Source organism: Megalopta genalis, chromosome 5 (assembly GCF_051020955.1).
Source record: "Megalopta genalis isolate 19385.01 chromosome 5, iyMegGena1_principal, whole genome shotgun sequence".
NCBI lineage: Eukaryota > Metazoa > Arthropoda > Insecta > Hymenoptera > Halictidae > Megalopta > Megalopta genalis.
Window position 1 is genome coordinate 13,712,440 of NC_135017.1, and position 14,713 is coordinate 13,727,152.

At 30.9% G+C, this 14,713-nt stretch overlaps 2 protein-coding genes across 5 annotated transcripts; both read right to left on the bottom strand.

Annotated features, from left to right (window-relative positions):
- Window positions 1-380: 380 nt before the first annotated feature.
- On the bottom strand, window positions 381-9,006 carry Hrb87F (Heterogeneous nuclear ribonucleoprotein at 87F). Of its 3 annotated transcripts, none has more exons than XM_033482137.2 (7): window positions 8,853-9,006; window positions 7,828-8,039; window positions 7,448-7,760; window positions 7,136-7,382; window positions 6,893-7,042; window positions 5,980-6,140; window positions 381-1,529 (listed from the first exon to the last, which is right to left on the bottom strand). In XM_033482137.2, the coding sequence occupies exons 1-6, from the start codon at window positions 8,871-8,873 to the stop codon at window positions 6,010-6,012; spliced, it is 1,074 nt and encodes a 357-aa protein (XP_033338028.1). In that variant the 5' UTR covers window positions 8,874-9,006; the 3' UTR covers window positions 381-1,529; window positions 5,980-6,009. The 3 variants fall into 3 exon arrangements, with proteins under 3 accessions (XP_033338028.1, XP_033338029.1, XP_033338027.1); XM_033482138.2 differs by lacking the exon at window positions 381-1,529 and adding an exon at window positions 2,912-4,893 and having other exon boundaries at window positions 7,142-7,382; XM_033482136.2 differs by lacking the exon at window positions 381-1,529 and adding an exon at window positions 2,912-4,893.
- A 1,978-nt stretch (window positions 9,007-10,984) lies between these two features.
- Window positions 10,985-14,608, bottom strand: LOC117227039 (uncharacterized). 2 transcript variants are annotated; one of them, XM_076521858.1, is made up of 6 exons: window positions 13,865-14,608; window positions 13,423-13,793; window positions 13,005-13,350; window positions 12,758-12,943; window positions 12,523-12,690; window positions 10,985-12,461 (listed from the first exon to the last, which is right to left on the bottom strand). In XM_076521858.1, exons 1-6 carry the CDS (start codon window positions 14,028-14,030, stop codon window positions 11,770-11,772), a joined length of 1,929 nt encoding a protein of 642 aa, XP_076377973.1. In that variant the 5' UTR covers window positions 14,031-14,608; the 3' UTR covers window positions 10,985-11,769. The 2 variants fall into 2 exon arrangements, with proteins under 2 accessions (XP_076377973.1, XP_033337829.2); XM_033481938.2 differs by having other exon boundaries at window positions 12,758-12,925; window positions 13,865-14,607.
- Window positions 14,609-14,713: the final 105 nt, after the last annotated feature.

Sequence of the window (14,713 nt, forward strand, 5' to 3'; positions counted from 1 at the left end):
CAATATGTGTCTGTGATTTTACAATCTTGTATAGTAACAATTTACGATAGGTTTCCCGGTTTTGTGATTTTGATATTCCGATTATTACGTTATTGTGTATCGCATAAGAAATATACTATATAATCTAAATATATAATTTGCAATTGAAGAATACCGAGGTATCTTGATATTGTTGATACCTTTTAATCGTATTTTTGGTTACGCGTACGGTAAATTTCTTCTGTAAAATTATTGTTAATAAGAAAATATAGAAAGTACTAATTCATTCACAAATTTAATTGATGTCCCATAAATAGCGATTTCGAATTTTCTCTCTCTTCTCCACTTTCAACTTCCTCCTAGGTTATTTCATGGTATAATAAACTAACAAACATTCGATGTTTCCATTACATATGTTCTTTATTACTGAAAATTCGAACACCACTTATTCTATAACAGACTTAACATGTACAATTATATTGATATCATTCGGTCAGTAACAACGTAAACAGCGAAGGAAGCTGAACCTAAAGGTGAAAATGAATTAAACTTATTAGGCGTTCAAGAAATTTATTGGGATCCTTTAAAAAAGATGACAAGTGAAATTACATTGCTGAAAATGAACTGGAACAATTAATCCTTATCAAATTATATCTCGGACGTTGTTAGTAGAAATATTTTCAAAAATCTGGTTAAATTTATCTTGAGCACATCTACTGCACAAAAGTGTTTTAAAAAGAACAACTACATTTATTGCAATTCAATAAAAATATTGTACTGCTTGATGTTAACTATAGAAATGATACGCATGCATACTATTTAAATAATATTAACAGACTCGCGCATGCTTTCGATTAAAATTTCAATTGTGTTTTGTTTAGCAACTAGTTTTCACTGCTTCTGAATTAAACTTGTAATACTGTTCGGTAAAATATAAATCTCATATCCGTAGCTACACGTATACATATCCATGTATAATTCGATATTTGTCATTTTTGCTGGAAGAATTGTATTATTTACAATTTTTAATTAAGAATGGAAAACATGTCATTTAAAACTTTAGTCCTTTGGTCCCTAAAAATCATATAGTTACATATAATCTTTTAAGGGATGATTCTTTGTAACAATACCTTGATCAAAATTAAGAGAAAAAGAATTGCAATTTAGGTTTATTTTTTTAAGTAATTAATCGTTTATAATGTTACTTAAAAAATAATGATGTAATTTAAAAAATTAAATTCGGGGTATTCTAAGAATAATTTTTAAATTTTAGGGCTCTCTTCTCAAATATAACACACATTTTCAAACATACTTATTTTAAAATGAACCATAAACCACAATTCATTCATACTTAATTTCGTTCTCACATCGTCACAAACAATGATTCCTTAGTTGTTCTCTCAGCTGTTGTGAAATCCTGTTTAAATCTTCGAATTAAGTATTAGCCATCAGTCTATAAGAATTATTAATAGTTATGAAAATAAATTGATTCGCTTCAACTTACCTCCCGTGATGACTAACTGATTATGGCAGTTGTGACACGGAGCGCTCTGGGGGTACCAGCCCAAATGGAAAAACCAGAAATTAATAAAAACGAAAGATAGCAATTAATACATATGATGTGAAACAAAAATAATTACTATCTCCTTATTATACACTCATATTTTACAGTTAAGCCAAAGTCCTTTCAACTTCCTCATTGTTCATATTATTATTTTACTGACATTTAATACAATTTTATTCTATCGAAAGTGTTTATTATGAAAGTATAAATTAGTATACTTTCATACATAATTGGGCATTATTTAATGCAAATAAAATTGAAACAATGAATGTTAATGCCCAATACTCTAACAATAAAATAAAACAATAAATGAGAGTTCACAACACAAGTTCTCCAGCAGAAAGCTCAATCAATAAATCAAAAATCGTTTTATCGATTACTCTTGTATAAATGAAACTTATGTAATACTCTGCAAAATTTTATGTTCCCATTTTCATCATTGATATGTTAAAAGTACGACAGATCTTCTCCTACTGGTGTATTGAGAACAAAGTAGCATTTTCATAGAACATATTAATTCACAAGACAAGACAAAGCTTACTGATAGTACGTTGAAGGTAGTTCACTTCAACCCTTTTGCTACCATGAGCAATCAAAATTGTCCGCAGCACAACGATTTATAAACTATATTGCAACATCAAAAGCATGTTTAGTTCTAAATAAAGGAAAAAATAAATGAATCATTTGCAATTAAAATACTTGAGTTACAATTAATTAAACACATACTACGATTCGAATGTTTTACCATGTTTATGGGGACTTATTTGGGAGGCTCGGTCATAGCAAAAGGGTCAACAAAGATCTAACAATGTAATTTACTTGTACTCTGTCTGTTTTAATAAAAGAAAATAATTGTTAATTGAAACAGCAGAATTCAGCAGAAATATTATAAAACATTGTATCATGCACACTTTGCCATTCATTGCCCTATTATCTAAACAAATGAATCTATTATTCCTACCTGTGGTTGTACAACAGAGGCTAGCGAGAAGCCTAGCAAAGCCTAGCTTGCTGCGCAGTGTCAGTATCATCCTTTTGCTCTGCTACCTGCCTGCCTTTAGTTTCTTCCTTCATATTTCACTCTTACTATTAATATTCAATACTATTGTATATCTCTGCCCGATCGACCTAAGTGGACTATTCTCCTGTCGATGGTGACAGTGGCCTGTGCTCGTAAACAAAGTTTTACCTACCTAAAATTGATCATTTACTCCTTACGTTCGCTACCTAACGAGTCACAAAAAACTTACTTTATAACAGAGTAAACGTGTTGAATGAGGTTTCAATGCGTGACGAGACAACAAGCTAGAAAAGGAACTCGTGTGAAAAACAAAGGAAATCAATTTTGATGTACAACAGAACTAAAACTTGAAATCCCAAAATGAAATCTTTATTTCTTAATCAGTGCTGCACAATATCTAGGAAGATTAAAATTACTTATAATATCAGAAAATAATGTAGAATGTTTGAACAAAAAACAAACCACTTGTAAAATAATTACTTCGATTGAATAATAATATCACGTTAAATACCCTAATTTGTTCAGAATTATCCTAGTAGGTAGATTCTAGTCGGAGTAATGAAAATGTGCAGTCCTATTTCAAAACGATATAAACAACCTTGAAATCGCAAAAAAACGTGACCTTAAGTTAATCTTTTTATTGTCAGTGATATTCTCTGACACAATTCTCTAATGTAAATAGTTGTCTAGATAATTAAGACTACATTGGTGCAGCACTGATTAATTCCTTCTAAACAATGGATTTAATTAGAAAAAGGGATACGAAGAAATTGAGAAAATCGAGGAGTCTACTTACTAATTAAAAAGAAAAGATAGGTGTATATTCCAATGAGAACTTAAGGTAATTTCATTCACTACAGAGAAACTGTTTAAACCTAAGATCATTTTATTTCATTGCAAGTTAGATTTCTTATCGTTCAAAGGAAAAGATTATTGATGAAAGTTCTGCATAGTGTTCTTAAATACAAAGTGTTAATCCATTGTGGTACGCATTTCAATATACAATATGTATAGCCTTTATAGATGAACCATTAGAGTTCAACGCATCCCTTCGTCAATAAATCCGAACATCTTAATCTTACATATTACAAGAACTACATAAAATTGGTCACAGGTTTTTGCGTTATGTACAAATTATTTAATACTGTGAATACATATAAATATATCAAGCCCATAATAGTGCTTCCATCGACTACACAGTTTTCGACAAAGAATACAAATAATTGTTTGTTCTATCGTACGTGAGGGTTCAAAGAGACTTTTTCGTTAATTACTCCTGTATAGCGATCGATTAAATGTGTGCCCTTATCTAGCTAAAAACAGCTCTTTCCTAGAGATTCTGTTTTGCACTTCATACGAGTTGTTCTTGTACTCTGACTTATCTCCTATGCTATCGACAATTTTCTTTTTTATTTCAAAAATGAAACAGTGACATGGAAAAGGTTCTGGTCATTTTTATTCGCTAACTCTTAAAACATTACAACTTAAAAAATAATTCGTTATTCTAGCGTAACCTACGAAAGAAAATGCTAAACCAACATTTATAGTTCATGCTAGATCTGAATTTTTCTTTAAATTCATCGATACTCATTTTTTTCGTATATTAACAACATTTCATTTTGTATATCCTGAGATTTTGGTCTGTATAAGAATCACCTCTTCCTCTTACGAAATTAAAAATTTCTGCATCAACGTAGTAAAACACCTAGATTCTTACATGGACCGCTATTTTAACGTCTTTCACTAGATTAGAGAGACAATCGTGCTTTCCAAAGTCTACCGCATAATCGTCCTATTTGCCGCTAATTGATTTCTTCGTTTTCATTAAATATTTTACAAAAGAAAAATGCCGCAGTTGCACACGCGAATAGAGATGCTTTTTGGATGGCACGGATGTATCCCTAGACATAGCAACCGAGTGGATGAATCATGTTTCAACGTGTCTTTGGACTTTCAGCAGCAAACACACTAATCAAAATCATTTTAGTTAATTCGTTTGCATTTCTCTGTTTTCTTGGCGGATATCATTTGTGTGCCACACGATACGTGCAAGCACGGGTCTAGAAAATTATACGATTGGTTTTTTTTTCACATAAGTGTAAAATATGTAAAACATATAGTAGGTGCTAGATACCAAATGAAATACAAGCAAAAGCCTCCCTCACTGTGATCTAACAGATGACGCTTCTCTCTCTCTCTTTTTCTCTCTCTTTCTGTCCTGTATCCTGATTGTCCTGCCTGGTCTTGTCTCTAGCCTTATAGCCCTGCCTGCTCCGATACTAAACAGTACAGATAGTACTGGCGACTAGAAGACAAGTAGAAGGTTCACCTGAGGTTTAAAAGTCATAAATCTATTAGTTCGGATGATTGGAAATACTCAAACTATAAAAATCTATCAATTTTTCAGCTAAGTGTTCTATTATTGTTTTCTACCATTTCTATGCATTTTGAACGAAACATAATTCTCTAATATGCATTTTGAAAGCTGCTTCATATTGCATTTCTTTTATAGAATTTTTATCCTTTAATTAATATATCTGATACTAATATACCTATTAGGATGAAGGAAAACAACATTCGCTATGCAGGACTCTTAAATTTCCAAGAAAAAAAATTTAAGAGACGCAAAACAAGAAGATAGTAATAATCTTCCTTATTATGAAGATAAGACTTACTCGAGACACTACAGAATTAAGTAACAAGGCAAGAAAGAGTAATTGTGTAATAACAATTTAAGCCCTGAACAAAGATGCAATGGACATTCCTTGAAATCTCTAAGTTGAATATGTATATTGAGATGATTTGACAGAAAACAATTGTATACCAAACATTTCACAATATTGAAGTCTATCTTGCTTAAGTCTTCTATCAATCAGAAAGTGAAATTATCTCTTGCTGTTTATGTCAACGAATCAAAAGTATTACCTTCTTTACTTTTTATCGTGTTTCCTTGCCTAACAATACATTAGTATACTGTGCATAAATAGAATTTAAAACTAGAAGACACATGGATTTATTGTATGCCTGAGTATACCAAAAACATTCGTTAGCTATGATAACAAAACAGAGAACTACTAGTTTCACCATTGTTCTAAAACCTCTCCTCTGTTGTACCACTGTTACATAAATACTATATCACGAGAATGCAATTGATTATGATTGTAGCTTTTGACACAGCTAGCACACAAAAACATGATGAAGGTTTTAAACGAAGCGTTCAAAATTCTCTAATACCTCCATCGAAAAGCAAAATAAATTTTCATACAGTCCTTAATCCGTACAACTCAATCACATGTCGTCCGACATACACTGTATTGTACTTTCAATGTTATTTATTATACTCTCATCATATAGTGACAGCCTAATACGTGTTGGAAATGTACAGAATTTTAATAGATAATTGAATTATGCTTACCATGTGAGGGAGTATCCACGAATAAAGTGCTTAGTATCTCCTTCCACCGCCACCTCCACCACCTCCCATGTTCCCACCTCCTAGGGAACTGCCACCATAGCCTCCTTGGTTGCCATAACCACCGCCACCACCACCTCCAGAGTTTCCACCACCCATTGGTCCTAAAAATCACAAAAAGGCAAAAATTACCAATAGTGACAAAACTATTATGGATTACATACTTCGTGGATTAAATATATACAACTCTAAACATCGTCCTTCAAAAATACTAAATGTTTGGAAATCAAATATTCTTCCAAGTATTAAATTAAAAAAGATATAAATGCAAATAATGATTTTTCTGCTAGACAGAACATATAATAGTAGATACAACGAGCAAACTAAATTTACGTAGAATAAAGAACCTGAACTTAAGGACGCTTCTTCTCTTCAACATTGCGCCGTACTTCTAAATATAACTTACGTTTTACTGGAAATATTATCTAGATCACTTTTCAAATATTGGGGCAAGATGATAACAGCAAAAATAAATATTACTGTAGCCTCAAATAATCTTATCATACTTTGAAATATTTTTAATGAACTGTTGAAACAGCTGTTCCTCGTAGCTTTAGGCACCTAGCCAAAAGAAACCAGAAAATTTGTAATTTTCTCGCTTCGTATGGCATTATCAAATTAATTGGAGGTAAAATATCCAAACTGGACACTCCTTGTGCAACTTGTACTGTAAACGCTCATATTATTATGACTTGTGTCACAATCGTACTGCCAGCAGTCTAAAGAAAAGTTGCTCAAGGTGCACACAGCACACTATGCCTTGGCATTTGAGGAGGATGGAAGCAATCTTGTTCACCGATCGGTGCTAGCCATTTCGAATCTCCGGAATGTCGGCCACTAATGCTCATATCAATACCATAAGGTGCTGGTCTTCCTCCAGAATTGAAGTTGTTCCGAACCGGGCCACCGCCATAACCCTGCTGGTAGCCTCCTCCGAAGTTATCGTTGCTCCAATTGCCACCACTGTTGTAGCCACCTTGTCCACCTTGACCTCCCCATCCACCTCCTTTTGATAACATTTAGTAAAATATATATTAAATTCGAGAAAATAGCATTTGAGACAAAAAAAGAGGTGAAACAAAATCTTTTTTCTGCGAACCTTTACCTTGATTCTGATTCTCCCAGGGGCCGTTACCACCCCAACCTCCTTGATTACCTCCACCATAACCACCTTGATTACCACCATTATTCCAGTCACCTCCTCCACCGCTGCCTCGTCCTCCCCAATTGCCACCTCCTTGATTACCTCCTCGAGGTCCTCTTCCCACGTTTTGTCCCCCTCTGCTACCACCAACTCCACTACCACCACCGCCAGACGCAGATGCCATCTCTGCCCTGCTTAAAGCCTACAAAGTTACAAAATTCAGTCTTAGTTATAGTTAGCTATGGTTGGTTAGTTAGTTATAATTACCTTTTTTACATCTACATGTTTTCCACGTATCTGATGGTTACGTTGCAAACAAATCTTATCAACAGGATCATAATCATCAAATTCCACAAAACCAAAACCACGCTTTTTCCCAGTTTCCTTGTCAGTAACAATGCTAATAGAATTTATACTGCCATAGCTCTGGAAATACTGTCTGAGATCTTCCTCTTCATGGTCATCTTTCAGACCACCAACAAACAGTTTCTTCACTGTTGCTCCTGCCTCAGGTCTTCCAATTTCTTGTCTAGGAACAGCCCTTTTTGGTTCTACAACGCGTCCATCCACTCTGTGAGGTCTATAATTTTGGAAGCAATCGTGAATTTTCAATCTGCTAAGGAATTCTGGTTTAAGAAGTATACTACCTTGCGTTTTGAGCATCATCTACCATATGAGCACGTGAGTAAGTAATAAAACCAAATCCTCTGGAACGCTTTGTTTTTGGGTCCTTCATTACAACTACATCTACAATTTCACCCCATTTTTCAAAGTGCTTCTTCAATGAATCGTCAGTTGTTCTGTAATCCAAGCCTCCAATGAATAATTTCCTGACATGTTCTGGTTCATTTTTTCCATCCTGCAACATTGATATTGCTGTTATATGTTAAACAGCACATGGTATACAAGCAGAAAATAAACAATTTTTAATTAATACTTTTATAACACTTTTATAGCCTTTGTATGCTAAATTTTGTGGATAATTAAACATTATCTTAAAATATCATATATATATACTTCATCAAATTATTTTCAAATTTATTAACTAATCTTATATAACACATTAAATAAAAAGAAATATTTAAACAGTATAATAAATTTTAAATTGAGATATAACAGTCCGAGAAACTATAACTATATATACTATAAATAACGAATTTTATTTAAATGTATTGTGTTCATAGTATTTCCGAGCGAAAACATTATACTAGGTCCCCGAACGGCATAGCGTCAAGGTACGCCATGATTATACTTGGAACACAAACCGTACGCTGTACCCTAATACTCGAACTTTCAACTTTCCACCCAGCAAACCTACCTTAAAAAACCTTAAAATCAATTCTAACACGAATTAATAATAAATTTTTACAACTTCTACAATTATTCTAACTAATTGATAAATAATATTACATCGGGATATAACAAAATCCGCATAGTTTAGAAAAATATAAAATACTTATGGTCGTATTTTATAAGAAAAAAAATTAATGCCAATCATAATTTAATGGATTGGTGGTAAGCATCGTAAACAAATTAAAAAGAATCACAGGTTATACGTGCAAAACAAAATGACGGATTATATGGCGCGTCTACGCATTTAGTTTGCGGGAATAACTTTGTGTGAAAAAGATATACTATTGAATGCAGGTATTATATTTAATTGTGTACTTACATCATGTTCCATTTTAACCATTTTAGGGAATTTGGAAGAGTCGAGATACCCTTCGTCACACCAAACACGAGTCGAACTACGCGTATACGAGAAATGGTGTAGATCGCTCACGTCTCACTTCGCCCAATCGATTAGTATTCCCTGCGAACGCTTATGTAAACCCCGGATGCGCGAGTGACCATTTTGAGCATGCGTATAACATGTATTCACCTCGTAATTTTAACATTTCTCGCAAAATAAACAAAATATACCAAAATCGATATTACTAAAAAATATGAACAATGTTATAGTTCGTGTTACACAACTTGTTTCTTGCCATTATTTACCTTTTTACAACGAAACAGATTTTCCTATACAAGACATCATTTTCACGTTCATTTACAAAAGAAGCCAATCACACAGAAATGAAACTGTTCTACTATTTTATATTTAATAAACAACTTATACATTTAAATCTTATTACTCAATATTAGTATATATAAATTTTTTATATAGTTACTTTTATAACGATATTTATTATAACAATCATTAATACAGCGCCGGAAGTATGAATTGTCGAGAAGTAGAACTACATACGAATACATATTAAAATGAATTGAATGTTTATAATATTGAATGCATTTTCTATTATATGTACATACATGATTCGTACAATATAGATTCATCTGAATAAAAAAATGTTTGTATCATTTAATATGTATTATTAATCAAATTTAATATTTCGTACGTGGAGTATGTAATTAATAAAATGAAAGTGCAAGACAGAATGTGTTTGTAAACAAAACAGAAAAAGAAGGTCAATATCAGTAAGACAGTTTGTCAATTACTCAATTAATTTATGTCAGTGAAGGATACACAAAGTACAGCAGATTTTAAAATTTATGTTATAACGTTGAATGTGCTGTTATGAAATTCTAAAGTGAAGTTACAACTTTACATGTCATTAGTCCAAGTTAGTATAAATCCAATACATTTATTTCTATCACGTTCATATTATAAACATTGTAGTTTTGTTTATTGAAATTTAAAATGTATGTTACTAATTACTATATTGTAATTATTACCAAAGTTTACATTTAACACGGTCTTAACCTCAAAATCGGTTTAAATGCGTAGAAAACAAAATCAATTCTTGCTATGTATAACAAAAATATGTGGTGTTCTAATTATATTTTGAAAATATATATAATTTTCAAAATACGTTATTATACTTTTGAATAATGAAATGTAAAATGTTTCAAATTTCATTTTTTAATTTTACTTGTGCATGTACAATTATTTGGAATGTATGTACTTGTTATTAATAACTGCATGTACCTTAGGTGAATAAAACATACTGCTGAATACCTTAGTAAAGGTTACCTTTAATTATGAGTAAAACAGATGCTGTTGACTCTGACAACAAAATTTATGGATTCAAGAGAAAACTGGAACCTGACAAAATCATTGGCGCCACAGACTCTAGTGGGGAATTAATGTTTTTAATGAAATGGTTAGTTTCTGCTTAATATCTATTGAACCATAAACAACAGTAATATAAATAATGCGTTTTTTAGGAAAGGAACAGAAGAAACAGATTTGGTTAGCGCAAAGGAGGCAAATTTGATTTGCCCACAAATAGTTATACAATTTTATGAGAATAGACTTTCATGGCATGTTAAAAAACAAAATTTTAAGTAGGATAGTCTTTTCATTATACTCACAAGAATTGATAGTTTTAATTATATGACATAGACAGAAGTCTTTCACATTACTTATATGTTGATTATAGAATGAAGAATTTTAAATATTTGTGTATTTATATGTAATATTTAAAAAAGAAATGTCTAAATTTACACGATTCATCAAGGAAGGTAAAAGTCAATTTGGCCCTGACTTTTCTGTTTGTTAAACATTGAACAAAAATATATAACTTGCATTCTTTTGTAAAGTGTTTCCAAACAGAGATTCATACAAACAGTTTATAAATTTGACTGCCTTAATAGATAATATAAAAATAGTTCAATTTTTCGAATATGTAATAATGTAACTGATCGTAATTTGTAAATAACTATATTTTAGAAATTTTTGTTTGCGTGAGAGATTGAAATAAAGTAATGAAATTGGTAGAGAAAGTATTAAAAAAGCACAAGAATGCTAGAATTTTTAATTAGTTTCAACAATTTTTAAGAATACGTCATATAATATGTACATACTATTAAACACATTTTATCTGCTTAACTTTAGTTTCTGAAAAATAGTTAACTCTTTCTACTTTCATATAACTTACTAGTGTAAGAATGTTACGAAGCATTAATTAATTTAATTCTTTTATACTGATATGTAAATGATGGACGAACGTCTTTTGCTTTTAAATTTGTGCATAAATTGGTAATATAGTTATAAGTAATTGTTAGTAATCTCAAAAGTTAAAATCAAATCCTCTTCAAATCCATGTAACTCTATAATATCGAATTTATTGACTTTTTCTAAAGATTTTGAGACAATGATAATTAGCAATTATGAACATAAATTTATGTATTTATATAATATTTTGATGTAAACATTTTTTTATTTGATATACGAAAAAAGTAAATAAAATTCTTAATGTCTCAATAATTGTATATTTTTCATATCATCAGTATCTTAATACATTTACATTTTATTAAAAAATAACTTCCATAATTAATTACATATACACAAATCATTATTTCTTTAATTAAATGATTTGTATCTTCTTCATTGAATTCGTTTTTTTGGCAGTGGAATGCTATGTATGATTTGTGAGTGAAATCTTTTAATATAACTTGCTATTTAATAATTAAAGAAAAAATAATTTTAATCTTTCACATTTGACATTTTTCCATAAACTAATTTATTACACTATACAAACCTCCGTTGTATGCAATTTCTACCTTACTGCTTCTCTAATATAAATTTATTTGTCTACATTGTGACGCGTAACGCTTATCTGTGATTCCGAACCAGACTCCGAAGTTAGATTTTCATTAAAAGACGCGAGCACAGAATTTTTTGATTGAGTACTTGTTCGGCACGTTTGATTCATAAGTGGAGGATGTGACTTGTCTGGACAATTTAAGTAATTTCGGAAAAAATAATTGTGATTCGATACGTTTTGCGGATACAATTTCTCTTCGATACGTCTGTTTATCACTACAGCTTCAGCTAGAGGTATTGGTTCTGTGTACGTAAATGTTTTCTTTCTAGTATCAGTCTTATCCTCTATTTTCCTAGCACTAATTGGTCCGTTAATGACAGGAACTGCATTGCTTACTTCGCTAGTAGTTCTAATGACTGGTGTGATATTACCCATCGAATCTAATCTAGAATTAATTTGATCATTAGAACTCACATAAACCATCGACACTTTAGTCGAATGCTTTGGTAACGAATTAGAAGCTATTTTTTGCGCCTTTTTTGGTTTCTGCTTCTGTTTTGTATTTATTAGTTTACTTTTTACTGAGTTTGTATTTGTCGTGGACGCAGTGTCCTGTAATTCGGTGTTCTTAAAATCTGGATTGTCTGGATGATGGTGTCTAATGTGACGATGCAAATTGTCTTTTCTTCTAAACACAGTTTGACAATATGTACAAGAAAATGGTTTCTCATCTGAAACAAATTATACCATGCCATTATATATCATTATAATATATTGTTATAAATAATTTACCTGAATGAACCATTAAATGACGTCTCAATTCGCTTTTAGATAGAAATACTCTGCTACAATGTGCACATGAAAATGGACGATATTTTCCGTGTATTTTCTTATGGCGAATTAAGAGCGATTTGTCTTTGAAACTCTTGTTGCATTCATCACATGTATGAGGTCTTTCATCTGTTAATATATTGATTCAGCCATGAATGTATTAAACAAATTCTATTTTATATAGATACATACTTACTTGTATGTATCTTTAGGTGACGCTTTAAATTTGTCAATATTCCAAAAGTCTTCTCACAGGCCTTACAAGAATATCTAGCTGTATCATTGTGAGTATTCAAGTGTATCCTTAAATCATCCTTTTTAGTGTATCCTTTGTTACATTGAGGACAAACAAACTGTTTCTCTTCTAGAAATATATTAGCTCCTTACAATTAAATTGACTCAACTTATCTTTTATCTTATTTATGTTTAACAACATAACTTACTACTGTGTGAAAACATGTGCCTATTGAGTTTATTACGTTGTGGAAATGCTTTTTCGCAAAGATGGCACTTATATGGTTTGTATCCCTTATGAACTCGTTCATGATACTCAAAGTGAGAACGTTTGATAAAAGTTCTATCACAGAAAGAACATTTGTAAGGTCTGATACCTGTTGCACAAGCATCATGATAACATTTTCCTTTCTTGTTATGAAAAATTTTATTGCAGATACTGCATTTGTATCTTTCTGGAGATCCTGGCAGTATTAAAATGTGATTACTTCCAAAACTTTTACTCAATTTACGTTTTGTTAACTTTTCCTTGATTGGAGATTCTGTTTTAGGGTCCTAAAAAAGATAATAATAATGTGTAACACAACTACAAGCATAATTAGAACTCATGTAACCATGTATACATACAGAACCACAACTATCTGTTATTCTTTCATTGTAGCAATTTTCTGTAGATGAATTGTGATTTAGAAATGTGCGTGTGCTTAAAATCTCATTCCCAATTTCTTCTTTGGAAATATATAACTTATCAGAAACATCATCTTTACGTTCAGTGATAATAGATTTGTTATAAGTTTCTGGCTTTTTAATACTTGTATTCTTATAAGAATCAGGACTATTTACACAATTGATTGAATCCAATTCAAGATCTTTAGCTTTGTATCTAGAATGTTTGTTAATGACTAATTCCAATGGAAGCACTATTTCATCATTATATTTCATATTTTTATTGAAAGTAGAAAATTTGTTTGAATTTGTTTTCATTGAGGGTTGACAATCTACAAAATAAATGTAAATTTATGATATTAACATGGTAAAAATGTTATCTAGTGTGTTCATAATTTTTTACCATAATTTCCAATATTTTGTATAATGTGTTCATTGTTACATGCTTTACATCCTTCTTCTTCATATATTAAACACATCCGACATTTACTATGACCACAAGTGTCTTTTATGAGCCTCGAGCATGATGTATTTGTTATTTGGTTACAGCTTGGACATTCCTCGTTCATTATAACTTTAAAGTTTAATTTACCTTAAGTTTGTTGGTTAATGTTATTACCATAATCTTCTTATATTGAAGTTATATGTTCATTTAAAAATAGTACATTGTTTTCATCATTTTTCACTTTATATTAATATCAGTTGCATTGTAATTACACATAAAAACATTGTTTTTGTTTAATAAAAATGTCGTCAAGCATAGTCAATGCACTTTCTTGAATCAGGTTTTCATTGATCTCGATAATATGAAAAATCGAATGATTCACGTAAACGATTGTTTATTATATATACTATCATAAAATTATAATTATTTTTTTATATATACATAAGCAGAGGTATGTATAAAAATTTATTTACAATAACCTATTGGCATGTTTATAATCTTATGTACACTGTTTTCAAATCGAAGGCAATTAAATAAAATGATTGTTTAAATAATAACGATACATTTTACTCCATTTACACTACAAATAACGAATATAATATTACATAAAGTAACAATTTTTATTGTTTCATGCACACTTATACATATGTAATGCAGTTGCGAATAATGCCAATGCGAGCGCTCGCTCCCCTTCGGCTCGGCGGATCTTGTATCAGTAGATTTCTACATGACCACATGAACTAATGTAGAAGTATGTACATTCAAGAAACACAATTAAATTCCTATAAATTAATTGTCAATGAACGT